At 47.2% G+C, this 13,536-nt stretch overlaps 1 protein-coding gene across 1 annotated transcript in view; it reads left to right on the top strand.

Moving 5' to 3' along the window:
- The window catches only part of nbas (NBAS subunit of NRZ tethering complex), a 337,178-nt gene that overhangs the window by 222,896 nt on the left and 100,746 nt on the right, over window positions 1-13,536 (top strand). Inside the window, 1 exon segment of the mRNA XM_065026122.1 lies at window positions 695-888. Coding sequence (XP_064882194.1) covers window positions 695-888 — 194 coding nt within the window.

Genomic DNA, 13,536 nt, shown 5'->3' with positions numbered 1-13,536 from the left:
TGGAAATTTCTCGCATGGAATAGCCTTTTATCATTTCCTCTGTCTTACAGAACAAGAATAGACTGACGATGCTGTTTCAGAAGAAAGTTCCTTTGTTCAGTTTGTTTCTGGCCATTTTGAGATATGCCTGTAATCGAACTCCACAAATGCTGATGCTCCAGATACTCAACTGTTGAGTCTAAAGAAGGCCCGTTTTACTGCTTCTTTAGTCTCAGCCTAAGCTGCCAGTTGAGGACTTGTGATCAACAGTTTTCAGCTGTTCTAACATAATTGCAAAAGGATTTTCTAATGATCAATTAGCCTTTTAAAATGATAAACTTGGATTAGCTAACACAATGTGCCATTGGAACTCAGGAGTGATGGTTGCTGATAATGGGTCTCTGTACACCTATGTAGATATTCCATTGGAACACAGGAGTGATGGTTGCTGATAATGTGCCTCTGTACGCCTATGTAGATATTCCATTAAAAATCAGCCGTTTCCAGCTACAATAGTCATTTACAACATTAACAATGTCTACACTGTATTTCTGATAATTTTGATGTTATTTTAATGGACAAAAAATGTGCTTTTCTTTCTAAGTGACCCCAACCTTTTGAGTGGTAGTGTCTATATTTCTACATGTCATTTTAACTGTATGTGCACATTAGATATCTGTTTCCTCTGTTATGGTAAAGTTTTATGTTCCCTCAGGGCTGGACTACCGTAAGATGACCGATGAGGTGTCGGATCCCCTGGCCGCTCTGGAACCCGTTCTAACCAGTCAGAATGTCCTGTCCATCTCCAAACTGGCCAATCGGCTCCCTCGCCCAGGAGGGGGTGTGGTTTCTGCTAGCGCAGTGCACGCAACCTGGCTAAGGAAGCTGTTCTGGAGGGGAGACCCACAGGTATGTATTTATCTACCTGGCAAGGGAAGGTGTTCTGGAGGGGAGACCCAGAACCTTTATTTAAACTGAGACAGATTTTTTAAATGAACCCTGTAATACAACAATTAACACAATGCACATTAACTTCTTGCGACTCCAAACCCGTATCCGGGAGCGTAATCATAGCCTCAAGCTCATTACCATAACGCAACGTTAACTATTCATGAAAATCGCAAATGAAATGAAGGAAATATATTCACTCACAAGCTTAGCCTTTTGTTAACAACACTGTCATCTCAGATTTTCAAAATATGCTTTTCAACCATAGCTACACAAGCATTTGTGGAAGAGTATTGATAGCTAGCATAGCATTAAGCCTAGCATTCAGCAGGCAACATTTTCACAAAAACAAGGAAAGCATTCAAATAAAATAATTTACCTTTGAAGAACTTCGGATGTTTTCAATGAGGAGACTCAGTTAGATAGCAAATGTTCATTTTTTCCATAAAGATTATTTGTTTAGGAGAAATCGCTCCGTCTTGTTCATCACGTTTGGCTAAGAAAAAAAAACAGAAAATTCAGTCATTACAACGCCAAACTTTTTTCCAAATTAACTCCAGAATATCGACAGAAACATGGCAAACGTTGTTTAGAATCAATCCTTTTTCACATATCTATTCGATGATAAGTCATTCGTGGCAGTTTGGTTTCTCCTCGGAAGCAAATGGAAAAATACACGCAGCTGGAGATTACGCAATAATTGCGACGGAGGACACCAAGCGAGCATCTGGTAGATGTAGTGTAAAATGGTCAATCTTCCAATGATATGCCTATAAATACGTCACAGTGCTGCAGACACCTTGGGGAAACGACAGAAAGTGTAAGCTCATTCCTGGCCCATTCACAGCCATATAAGGAGACATTGGAACACAGCGCCTTCAAAATCTGGGGCACTTCCTGTATGTCTTTTCGTGACAAAATATCTTGTTTAAAACGGGAACGTTTTTTTATCCAAAAATTAAAAGAGCGCCCCCTATATCCAAGAAGTTAAATATGAAATGAAACCAATAAATAATTATAATAACAATAAAATCAAACCGTTTCCAACAACAGAAGAAGAAGTAGTGGTAGTGACTGGTTATAGTAATGGTAGTGACTGGTTATAGTAGTGGTAGTGACTGGTTATAGTAGTGGTAGTGTCTGGTTATAGTAGTGGTAGTGACTGGTTATAGTTATAGTAGTGACTGGTTATAGTGGTGGTAGTGACTGGTTATAGTAGTGGTAGTGACTGGTTATAGTTATAGTAGTGGTAGTGACTGGTTATAGTAGTGGTAGTGACTGGTTATAGTAGTGGTAGTGACTGGTTATAGTGGTGGTAGTGACTGGTTATAGTAGTGGTAGTGACTGGTTATAGTAGTGGTAGTGACTGGTTATAGTAGTGGTAGTGGTAGTGACTGGTTATAGTTATAGTAGTGGTAGTGACTGGTTATAGTAGTGGTAGTGACTGGTTATAGTAGTGGTAGTGACTGGTTATAGTGGTGGTAGTGACTGGTTATAGTGGTGGTAGTGACTGGTTATAGTGGTGGTAGTGACTGGTTATAGTAGTGGTAGTGACTGGTTATAGTAGTGGTAGTGACTGGTTATAGTAGTAGTAGTGACTGGTTATAGTAGTGGTAGTGACTGGTTATGGTAGTGGTAGTGACTGGTTATAGTGGTGGTAGTGACTGGTTATAGTAGTGGTAGTGGTAGTGACTGGTTATAGTAGTGGTAGTGGTAGTGTCTGGTTATAGTAGTGGTAGTGACTGGTTATAGTGGTGGTAGTGACTGGTTATAGTGGTGGTAGTGACTGGTTATAGTAGTGGTAGTGACTGGTTATAGTAGTGGTAGTGACTGGTTATAGTAGTGGTCGTGACTGGTTATAGTAGTGGTAGTGACTGCTTATAGTAGTGGTAGTGACTGCTTATAGTAGTGGTAGTGACTGGTTATAGTAGTGGTAGTGACTGGTTATAGTAGTGGTAGTGACTGGTTATAGTAGTGGTAGTGACTGGTTATAGTAGTGGTAGTGACTGGTTATGTAACAATACAGAGGCGGATGCAAGATGCAAGCAACGATGGTTTAATGAATACAGGTTACAGCAGCAACAGGACAGACAGACTGTACTCAGACGGAATCCGACCCAGGGACTAGGGCGCATCCTCCTATGTGAGCGTGCTGAGAAACCCAGGGGAGAGTGTCCGGATGGGTAGGAAGGAGCACAGCAGATAATCCACACAAGGGCGGCGAGAGATGAGCACGGACACACGACACAACCTCAGGGAAGTAACAACGATCTGACAACAAGAAACACTGGTTACAGAACATATAAAGGGAAGATAAGTGATTCCAGCTGGCGCAGACAATCAGGCCGAGATTGGGAACCACGCCCACACAAACACGGGAGAGAGAGAGAGAGAAAAAGGAAAAGGAGGCAGTGGATTCATGAACCGTGACAATACCCCCCTAGGAACGCCTCTTGGCGTTCCCAGGCGAATTTACCTGTCGATTGAAATCATCGATAAGGGAGTGATCCAGAATGTCCCTAGCAGGTACCCAACTTCTCTCCTCCGGGCCGTAACCCTCCCAGTCCACCAGGTACTGGAATCCGCGTCCCTCCTTCTAGAGTCCAAAATACGATTGACAGAAAAGGTGGGTTCCCCATCAACAAGTCGTGGCGGCGGGGAACCGGGACCGGTGGGTTAATGCGTGCCTGAAACACAGGTTTTATTTTAGACACATGAAAGGTAGGATGAATTCTCCTATACGCCGGAGGAAGCTGGAGCCGGACCGCCACCGGACTAATGATCCTGGTGACTTTGAACGGGCCGATAAATTTGGGGGCAAGCTTGTTCGAAACGGATCGGAGTGGAATGTTCTTAGTAGAAAGCCACACTCTTTGGCCAACGACGTATACCGGAGGCTTCGACCGGTGGCGATCGGCCTTAGCCTTGGTGCGCGCCCCCACCCGGAGAAGAGTCTCACGGGCTCTGCTCCATGCGTGACGGCACCTCTGGATGTGAGCGGAGGGAACAGACACCTCGGACTCCGTACTGGGAAAGATAGGTGGCTGGTAACCTAAACTACACTCAAACGGAGAGAGACCCGTGGCTGCCACTGGCAACGAATTGTGAGCGTACTCAACCATAGAGAGTTGTTGACTCCAGGAAGAGGGATTCTTAGAAACCAAACATCGCAACACTCTCTCCAAATCTTGGTTGGCCCTCTCCGCTTGACCGTTGCTCTGGGGATGAAACCCTGAAGACAGGCTGACACTCGCTCCCAGTAACCTACAAAACTCTTGCCAAAACTTGGACACAAATTGGGGCCCCCTGTCAGAAACTACGTCCATCGGCAGACCATGTAAGCGAAAGACGTGATCCACGACAGTTACCGCTGTCTCCTTGGCAGATGGTAATTTAGGCAAGGGAATAAAATGAGCCGCCTTCGAGAACCGGTCCACCACGGTCAAAACAACCGTCTTGCCCTGGGAGGGCGGGAGGGCGGTAACAAAATCTAGCGCGATGTGGGACCAGGGTCTCGAAGGGACCGACAGCGGTTGGAGTAACCCATCTGGGGGTCGATTAGAAGTCTTCCCAGTGGCACAAACCGAGCAAGCCAAGACAAAACTGTGAATGTCACGAGCCATCAGTGGCCACCAAAAGCGTTGCTTAACCAAAAGCTAGTGCGACTGACTCCTGGATGACACGCTACGTTGGAGCAATGCCCCACCGAATAACATCGGACCGACACCCCTCCGGCACAAACAACCGATTAGGCGGGCAACCGGGTGGAGCGTTACCCCTTCTAAGGCCGTTTTGACCCTCGATTCAACCTCCCATGTGAGTGTGGAGACCACTAGGGTCCCGGGTAGGATGCACTGGGAGTGGATGGGCGTTCGAATGGTCAAAAATGCGAGAAAGGGAATCGGGTTTGACATTCTTGGAACCCGGGCGATACGAGAGAGAGAAGTCAAAACGTCCGAAAAAGAGTGCCCACCGCGCCTGCCTGGAGTTGAGTCGCTTGGCGGTTCTGATATATTCCAAATTTTTGTGATCGGTCCAAACTATAAAAGGTACCCCGAACCCTCTAACCAATGGCGCCACTCCTCCAGTGCTAACTTCACTGCCAACAACTCTCTGTTGCCAATGTCGTAGTTGCGTTCCGCAGGTGATAACCGATGGGAAAGGAACGCGCAAGGGTGCATCTTGTCGTCAGAAGAGGAACGTTGGGAAAGTACCGCACCTACCCCCACCTCTGAAGCGCACCTCCACCACGAACTGACGCGAGGGATCGGGAGCTATGAGGATGGGAGCCGAAACAAAGCGGCTCTTGAGTTTGACGAATGCAGCCTCGGCTGTATCGGACCACCTGAACGTCACTCTGGGGAGGTTAAGGCGGTAAGAGGAGCGACTATCTGGCTAAAGTTGCGAACGAAACGCCGGTAGAAATTGGCGAATCCCAGAAACCTCTGTAGGGCCTTACGGGAATCTGGGCTTGGCCAATCCACCACAGCCTTAACCTTGTCAGGATCCATGCGAATACCTTCAGTCGAGACGATGTAACCTAGGAATGGAACGGATTGTGCATGAAAATGCATTTCTCCGCCTTGACAAAAAGTCCATTCTCCAACAACCTCTGAAGCACTCGTCTGACGTGCTGAACGTGTTCCTGGAGAGAAGAAGAAAAAAATCAGTATGTCATCCAGGTAAACATATATGAACTGATCAATCATATCTCTCAGCACGTCATTTACGAGTGCCTGGAAAACCGCTGGGGAGTTGGATAGCCCAAAGGCATGACCAAATATTCGAAGTGCCCTCTGGGGGTGTTAAACGCGGTCTTCCATTCGTACCCCCCTTATGCGAACCAAATGATATGCATTACGTAAATCCAACTTAGTGAACACGGATGCTCCCTGTAACCTTTCAAAGGCTGAGGACATCAACGGTAAGGGATAGGTATTCTTCACTGTGATGTTATTCAACCCACGGTAATCAATGCAAGGACGCAGAGATCCGTCCTTCTTCTCCACAAAGAAGAACCCCGCCCCGCTGGAGAAGAGGAAGGACGAATGAATCCAGATGCCAGAGAACCAGAGATGTATCTCTCCATAGCCTCCCTCTCAGGAACAGAGAGTGAATATAACTTGCCTTTAGGCGGAGACTCACCTGGCAATAATTCTATTGCACAGTCATAGGGACGATGCGGAGGAAGAGAAGCAGCACGGGACTTACTGAACACCTCCTTCAGGTCGAGGTATTCAACGGGCACGTTAGACAAATCCACTGCCTCCTCTAGAAACACAGAATCAGACACAGACGAACAAGCAGACACTAAACAGGACTCAAGACATTTGTTACTCCACATGGATATAGAGTTATGACCCCAGTCAACTCTGGGGTTGTGTTGGGTGAGCCAAGGGTGGCCGAGAACTAATGGTGCAAGGGGTGAGTCCATGAGTAGAAATGATAGTGTCTCAGTGTGATTGCCAGAAGTGATGAGTGTGATAGGTTCAGTGGTGTGAGAAATGTTGGGTAGTTCTTGACCATTGAGAGCGTTGACGGATATCTTGTGCGTGAGTGAGGTGATAGGAATCTGGAGTTTGTGAGCGAGCTTGAAGTCCATGAAATTACCCTCTGCTCCTGAGTCCAGTAAGGCTTGGGTGTCGTGCGTGTGGTTGGCCCATCTTAGTCTTACCGGGAGGAGAGTAGATGATGAGGTCTTCTCTGTGGTGACACCACCCGATAGTAGCCTCATTCTTACTACCGGGCCTAATCTTTTACGAGGCAGGAGTGGATAAAGTGGCCCGCTCTACCACAGTAGAGACAGAGTCCTTGGGATCTCCGCCTCTCCCTCTCTTCCCGGGAGAGGCGAGCTCTCCCCAGCTGCATGGGTTCGTGAGCGGAGGCTGAACTGGCCGTGTTCCCGCCGCTGGCATGCCAGCCCTCCGTGTCGTTATACGGTCTGTTAGGGCATGCTCGGCGGCCAACACGACTCAGACGAGCGTCGACCCTCAAGGCTAGTTCCACTAGTCCATTTAAACTCCTGGGAAGGTCCAGAACATAAATCTCCTTCTGGATCCGGTCCTCCAGCCCATGCAGGAACATGTCCCACTGCGCCTCCTCGTTCCACTGACACTCTGCGGCCAGAGTGCGGGAATGGATGGAGTATTCCGATACTGAACGGTCTCCTGGCGAAGGTCAGCGAGTAGTCTGGCCGCCTCCCTACCCGCCACGGCCCGATCGAAGACCCTTCTCATCTCCTCGGAGAGTGTCTGGAAAGAGGTGCAGCATGGGTCCTGGTTCGCCCACACCGCCGTTCCCCAAAGAGCCGCTTTGCCTGATAGCAGTGTGAGTACGAATGCTACCTTAGACTGTTCACGGTTGAAGGTCCGTGGCTGCAACGAGAAATGCATGGAACATCTCGTAAGAAAAGCTCTGCAATAGTCAGGATCACCTGAATAACCCTCTGGTGTCGGTAGCCGTGGCTCTAGCTGGGAATCCGGCTCTGGCGGGGCGGGTTGAACTGCCGGTGTAGGTGGCGCAGCGAGACCCCTCAGATGTTGTAATTGTTGGGTCAGCTGGGATACCTGCGTCGCAATGGCTTGTACTGCCCGACCTGTGCTGGAGATGTTCTCCTCTTGTTGATCCATTCTCGTGATACTACGGAAATGAATTCGGTCAGACTCGTTGAACTCGCTGCATCCATGGTCTGGTCAGATCGTTCTGTAACAATACAGGGCGGATGCAAGATGCAAGCAATGATGGTTTAATGAATACAGGTTACAGCAGCAACAGGACAGACAGACTGTACTCAGACGGAATCCGACCCAGGGACTGGGCGCATCCTCCTATGTGAGCGTGCTGAGAAACCCAGGGGAGAGTGTCCGGATGGGTAGGAAGGAGCACAGCAGATAATCCACACAAGGGCGGCGAGAGATGAGCACGGACACACGACACAACCTCAGGGAAGTAACAACGATCTGACAACAAGAAACACTGGTTACAGAACATATAAAGGGAAGATAAGTGATTCCAGCTGGCGCAGACAATCAGGCCGAGATTGGGAACCACGCCCACACAAACACGGGAGAGAGAGAGAGAAAAGGAAAAGGAGGCAGTGGATTCATGAACCGTGACAGGTTATAGTAGTGGTAGTGACTGGTTATAGTAGTGGTAGTGACTGGTTATAGTAGTGGTAGTGACTGGTTATAATTATAGTAGTGGTAGTGACTGGTTATAGTAGTGGTAGTGACTGGTTATAGTAGTGGTAGTGACTGGTTATAGTAGTGGTAGTGACTGGTTATAGTAGTGGTAGTGACTGGTTATAGTAGTGGTAGTGACTGGTTATAGTAGTGGTAGTGACCGGTTATAGTAGTGGTAGTGACCGGTTATAGTAGTGGTAGTGACTGGTTATAGTAGTGGTAGTGACTGGTTATAGTAGTGGTAGTGACTGGTTATAGTAGTGGTAGTGACTGGTTATAGTAGTGGTAGTGACTGGTTATAGTAGTGGTAGTGGTAGTGACTGGTTATAGTTATAGTAGTGGTAGTGACTGGTTATAGTAGTGGTAGTGACTGGTTATAGTAGTGGTAGTGACTGGTTATAGTAGTGGTAGTGACTGGTTATAGTAGTGGTAGTGACTGCTTATAGTAGTGGTAGTGACTGCTTATAGTAGTGGTAGTGACTGCTTATAGTAGTGGTAGTGTCTGGTTATAGTTATAGTAGTGGTAGTGACTGGTTATAGTAGTGGTAGTGACTGGTTATAGTTATAGTAGTGGTAGTGACTGGTTATAGTTATAGTAGTGGTAGTGACTGGTTATAGTTATAGTAGTGGTAGTGACTGGTTATAGTATTGGTAGTGGTAGTGACTGGTTATAGTAGTGGTAGTGACTGGTTATAGTAGTGGTAGTGACTGGTTATAGTAGTGGTAGTGACTGGTTATAGTTATAGTAGTGGTAGTGGTAGTGACTGGTTATAGTAGTGGTAGTGACTGGTTATAGTAGTGTTAGTGACTGGTTATAGTAGTGGTAGTGACTGGTTATAGTAGTGTTAGTGACTGGTTATAGTAGTGGTAGTGACTGGTTATAGTTATAGTAGTGGTAGTGACTGGTTATAGTAGTGGTAGTGACTGGTTATAGTAGTGGTAGTGTCTGGTTATAGTTATAGTAGTGGTAGTGACTGCTTATAGTAGTGGTAGTGACTGGTTATAGTAGTGGTAGTGACTGGTTATAGTTATAGTAGTGGTAGTGACTGGTTATAGTTATAGTAGTGGTAGTGACTGGTTATAGTTATAGTAGTGGTAGTGACTGGTTATAGTTATAGTAGTGGTAGTGACTGGTTATAGTTATAGTAGTGGTAGTGACTGGTTATAGTTATAGTAGTGGTAGTGACTGCTTATAGTAGTGGTAGTGACTGGTTATAGTTATAGTAGTGGTAGTGACTGGTTATAGTAGTGGTAGTGACTGGTTATAGTTATAGTAGTGGTAGTGACTGGTTATAGTTATAGTAGTGGTAGTGACTGGTTATAGTAGTGGTAGTGACTGGTTATAGTAGTGGTAGTGACTGGTTATAGTAGTGGTAGTGACTGGTTATAGTAGTGGTAGTGACTGGTTATAGTTATAGTAGTGGTAGTGACTGGTTATAGTTATAGTAGTGGTAGTGACTGGTTATAGTAGTGGTAGTGACTGGTTATAGTAGTGGCAGTGACTGCTTATAGTAGTGGTAGTGACTGCTTATAGTAGTGGTAGTGACTGCTTATAGTAGTGGTAGTGACTGCTTATAGTAGTGGTAGTGACTGCTTATAGTAGTGGTAGTGACTGCTTATAGTAGTGGTAGTGTCTGGTTATAGTTATAGTAGTGGTAGTGACTGGTTATAGTAGTGGTAGTGACTGGTTATAGTAGTGGTAGTGACTGGTTATAGTAGTGGTAGTGACTGGTTATAGTAGTGGTAGTGACTGGTTATAGTAGTGGTAGTGACTGGTTATAGTAGTGGTAGTGACTGGTTATAGTAGTGGTAGTGACTGGTTATAGTAGTGGTAGTGGCTGGTTATAGTAGTGGTAGTGACTGGTTATAGTAGTGGTAGTGACTGGTTATAGTAGTGGTAGTGACTGCTTATAGTAGTGGTAGTGTCTGGTTATAGTTATAGTAGTGGTAGTGACTGCTTATAGTAGTGGTAGTGTCTGGTTATAGTTATAGTAGTGGTAGTGACTGGTTATAGTAGTGGTAGTGACTGGTTATAGTAGTGGTAGTGACTGGTTATAGTAGTGGTAGTGACTGGTTATAGTAGTGGCAGTGACTGCTTATAGTAGTGGTAGTGACTGCTTATAGTAGTGGTAGTGACTGCTTATAGTAGTGGTAGTGACTGCTTATAGTAGTGGTAGTGACTGCTTATAGTAGTGGTAGTGTCTGGTTATAGTTATAGTAGTGGTAGTGTCTGCTTATAGTAGTGGTAGTGTCTGGTTATAGTTATAGTAGTGGTAGTGACTGGTTATAGTAGTGGTAGTGACTGGTTATAGTAGTGGTAGTGACTGGTTATAGTAGTGGTAGTGACTGGTTATAGTAGTGGTAGTGACTGGTTATAGTAGTGGTAGTGACTGGTTATAGTAGTGGTAGTGACTGGTTATAGTAGTGGTAGTGACTGGTTATAGTAGTGGTAGTGACTGGTTATAGTAGTGGTAGTGGCTGGTTATAGTAGTGGTAGTGACTGGTTATAGTAGTGGTAGTGACTGGTTATAGTAGTGGTAGTGTCTGGTTATAGTAGTGGTAGTGACTGGTTATAGTTATAGTTGTGGTAGTGACTGGTTATAGTAGTGGTAGTGACTGGTTATAGTAGTGGTAGTGACTGGTTATAGTAGTGGTAGTGACTGGTTATAGTGGTGGTAGTGACTGGTTATAGTAGTGGTAGTGGTAGTGACTGGTTATAGTAGTGGTAGTGACTGGTTATAGTGGTGGTAGTGACTGGTTATAGTAGTGGTAGTGGTAGTGACTGGTTATAGTAGTGGTAGTGACTGGTTATAGTAGTGGTAGTGACTGGTTATAGTAGTGGTAGTGACTGGTTATAGTTATAGTAGTGGTAGTGACTGGTTATAGTAGTGGTAGTGACTGGTTATAGTAGTGGTAGTGTCTGGTTATAGTAGTGGTAGTGACTGGTTATAGTAGTGGTAGTGACTGGTTATAGTAGTGGTAGTGACTGGTTATAGTAGTGGTAGTGACTGGTTATAGTAGTGGTAGTGACTGGTTATAGTAGTGGTAGTGACTGGTTATGTAACAATACAGAGGCGGATGCAAGATGCAAGCAACGATGGTTTAATGAATACAGGTTACAGCAGCAACAGGACAGACAGACTGTACTCAGACGGAATCCGACCCAGGGACTAGGGCGCATCCTCCTATGTGAGCGTGCTGAGAAACCCAGGGGAGAGTGTCCGGATGGGTAGGAAGGAGCACAGCAGATAATCCACACAAGGGCGGCGAGAGATGAGCACGGACACACGACACAACCTCAGGGAAGTAACAACGATCTGACAACAAGAAACACTGGTTACAGAACATATAAAGGGAAGATAAGTGATTCCAGCTGGCGCAGACAATCAGGCCGAGATTGGGAACCACGCCCACACAAACACGGGAGAGAGAGAGAGAGAGAGAAGGAAAAGGAGGCAGTGGATTCATGAACCGTGACAATAACCCCCCCCTAGGAACGCCTCTTGGCGTTCCCAGGCGAATACCTGTCGATTGAAATCATCGATAAGGGAGTGATCCAGAATGTCCCTAGCAGGTACCCAACTTCTCTCCTCCGGGCCGTAACCCTCCCAGTCCACCAGGTACTGGAATCCGCGTCCCCTCCTTCTAGAGTCCAAAATACGATTGACAGAAAAGGTGGGTTCCCCATCAACAAGTCGTGGCGGCGGGGAACCGGGACCGGTGGGTTAATGCGTGCCTGAAACACAGGTTTTATTTTAGACACATGAAAGGTAGGATGAATTCTCCTATACGCCGGAGGAAGCTGGAGCCGGACCGCCACCGGACTAATGATCCTGGTGACTTTGAACGGGCCGATAAATTTGGGGGCAAGCTTGTTCGAAACGGATCGGAGTGGAATGTTCTTAGTAGAAAGCCACACTCTTTGGCCAACGACGTATACCGGAGGCTTCGACCGGTGGCGATCGGCCTTAGCCTTGGGTGCGCGCCCCACCCGGAGAAGAGTCTCACGGGCTCTGCTCCATGCGTGACGGCACCTCTGGATGTGAGCGGAGGGAACAGACACCTCGGACTCCGTACTGGGAAAGATAGGTGGCTGGTAACCTAAACTACACTCAAACGGAGAGAGACCCGTGGCTGCCACTGGCAACGAATTGTGAGCGTACTCAACCATAGAGAGTTGTTGACTCCAGGAAGAGGGATTCTTAGAAACCAAACATCGCAACACTCTCTCCAAATCTTGGTTGGCCCTCTCCGCTTGACCGTTGCTCTGGGGATGAAACCCTGAAGACAGGCTGACACTCGCTCCCAGTAACCTACAAAACTCTTGCCAAAACTTGGACACAAATTGGGGCCCCCTGTCAGAAACTACGTCCATCGGCAGACCATGTAAGCGAAAGACGTGATCCACGACAGTTACCGCTGTCTCCTTGGCAGATGGTAATTTAGGCAAGGGAATAAAATGAGCCGCCTTCGAGAACCGGTCCACCACGGTCAAAACAACCGTCTTGCCCTGGGAGGGCGGGAGGCGGTAACAAAATCTAGCGCGATGTGGGACCAGGGTCTCGAAGGGACCGACAGCGGTTGGAGTAACCCATCTGGGGGTCGATTAGAAGTCTTCCCAGTGGCACAAACCGAGCAAGCCAAGACAAAACTGTGAATGTCACGAGCCATCAGTGGCCACCAAAAGCGTTGCTTAACCAAAAAGCTAGTGCGACTGACTCCTGGATGACACGCTACGTTGGAGCAATGCCCCCACCGAATAACATCGGACCGACACCCCTCCGGCACAAACAACCGATTAGGCGGGCAACCGGGTGGAGCGTTACCCCTTCTAAGGCCGTTTTGACCCTCGATTCAACCTCCCATGTGAGTGTGGAGACCACTAGGGTCCCGGGTAGGATGCACTCGGGAGTGGATGGGCGTTCGGAATGGTCAAAAATGCGAGAAAGGGAATCGGGTTTGACATTCTTGGAACCCGGGCGTACGAGAGAGAGAAGTCAAAACGTCCGAAAAGAGTGCCCACCGCGCCTGCCTGGAGTTGAGTCGCTTGGCGGTTCTGATATATTCCAAATTTTTGTGATCGGTCCAAACTATAAAAGGTACCCCGAACCCTCTAACCAATGGCGCCACTCCTCCAGTGCTAACTTCACTGCCAACAACTCTCTGTTGCCAATGTCGTAGTTGCGTTCCGCAGGTGATAACCGATGGGAAAGGAACGCGCAAGGGTGCATCTTGTCGTCAGAAGAGGAACGTTGGGAAAGTACCGCACCTACCCCCACCTCTGAAGCGCACCTCCACCACGAACTGACGCGAGGGATCGGGAGCTATGAGGATGGGAGCCGAAACAAAGCGGCTCTTGAGTTTGACGAATGCAGCCTCGGCTGTATCGGACCACCTGAACGTCACTCTGGGGAGGTTAAGGCGGTAA

Source organism: Oncorhynchus nerka, linkage group LG13, assembly GCF_034236695.1.
Source record: "Oncorhynchus nerka isolate Pitt River linkage group LG13, Oner_Uvic_2.0, whole genome shotgun sequence".
NCBI classification, from domain to species: domain Eukaryota; kingdom Metazoa; phylum Chordata; class Actinopteri; order Salmoniformes; family Salmonidae; genus Oncorhynchus; species Oncorhynchus nerka.
This window is presented reverse-complemented; position numbering and strand designations above follow the sequence as displayed.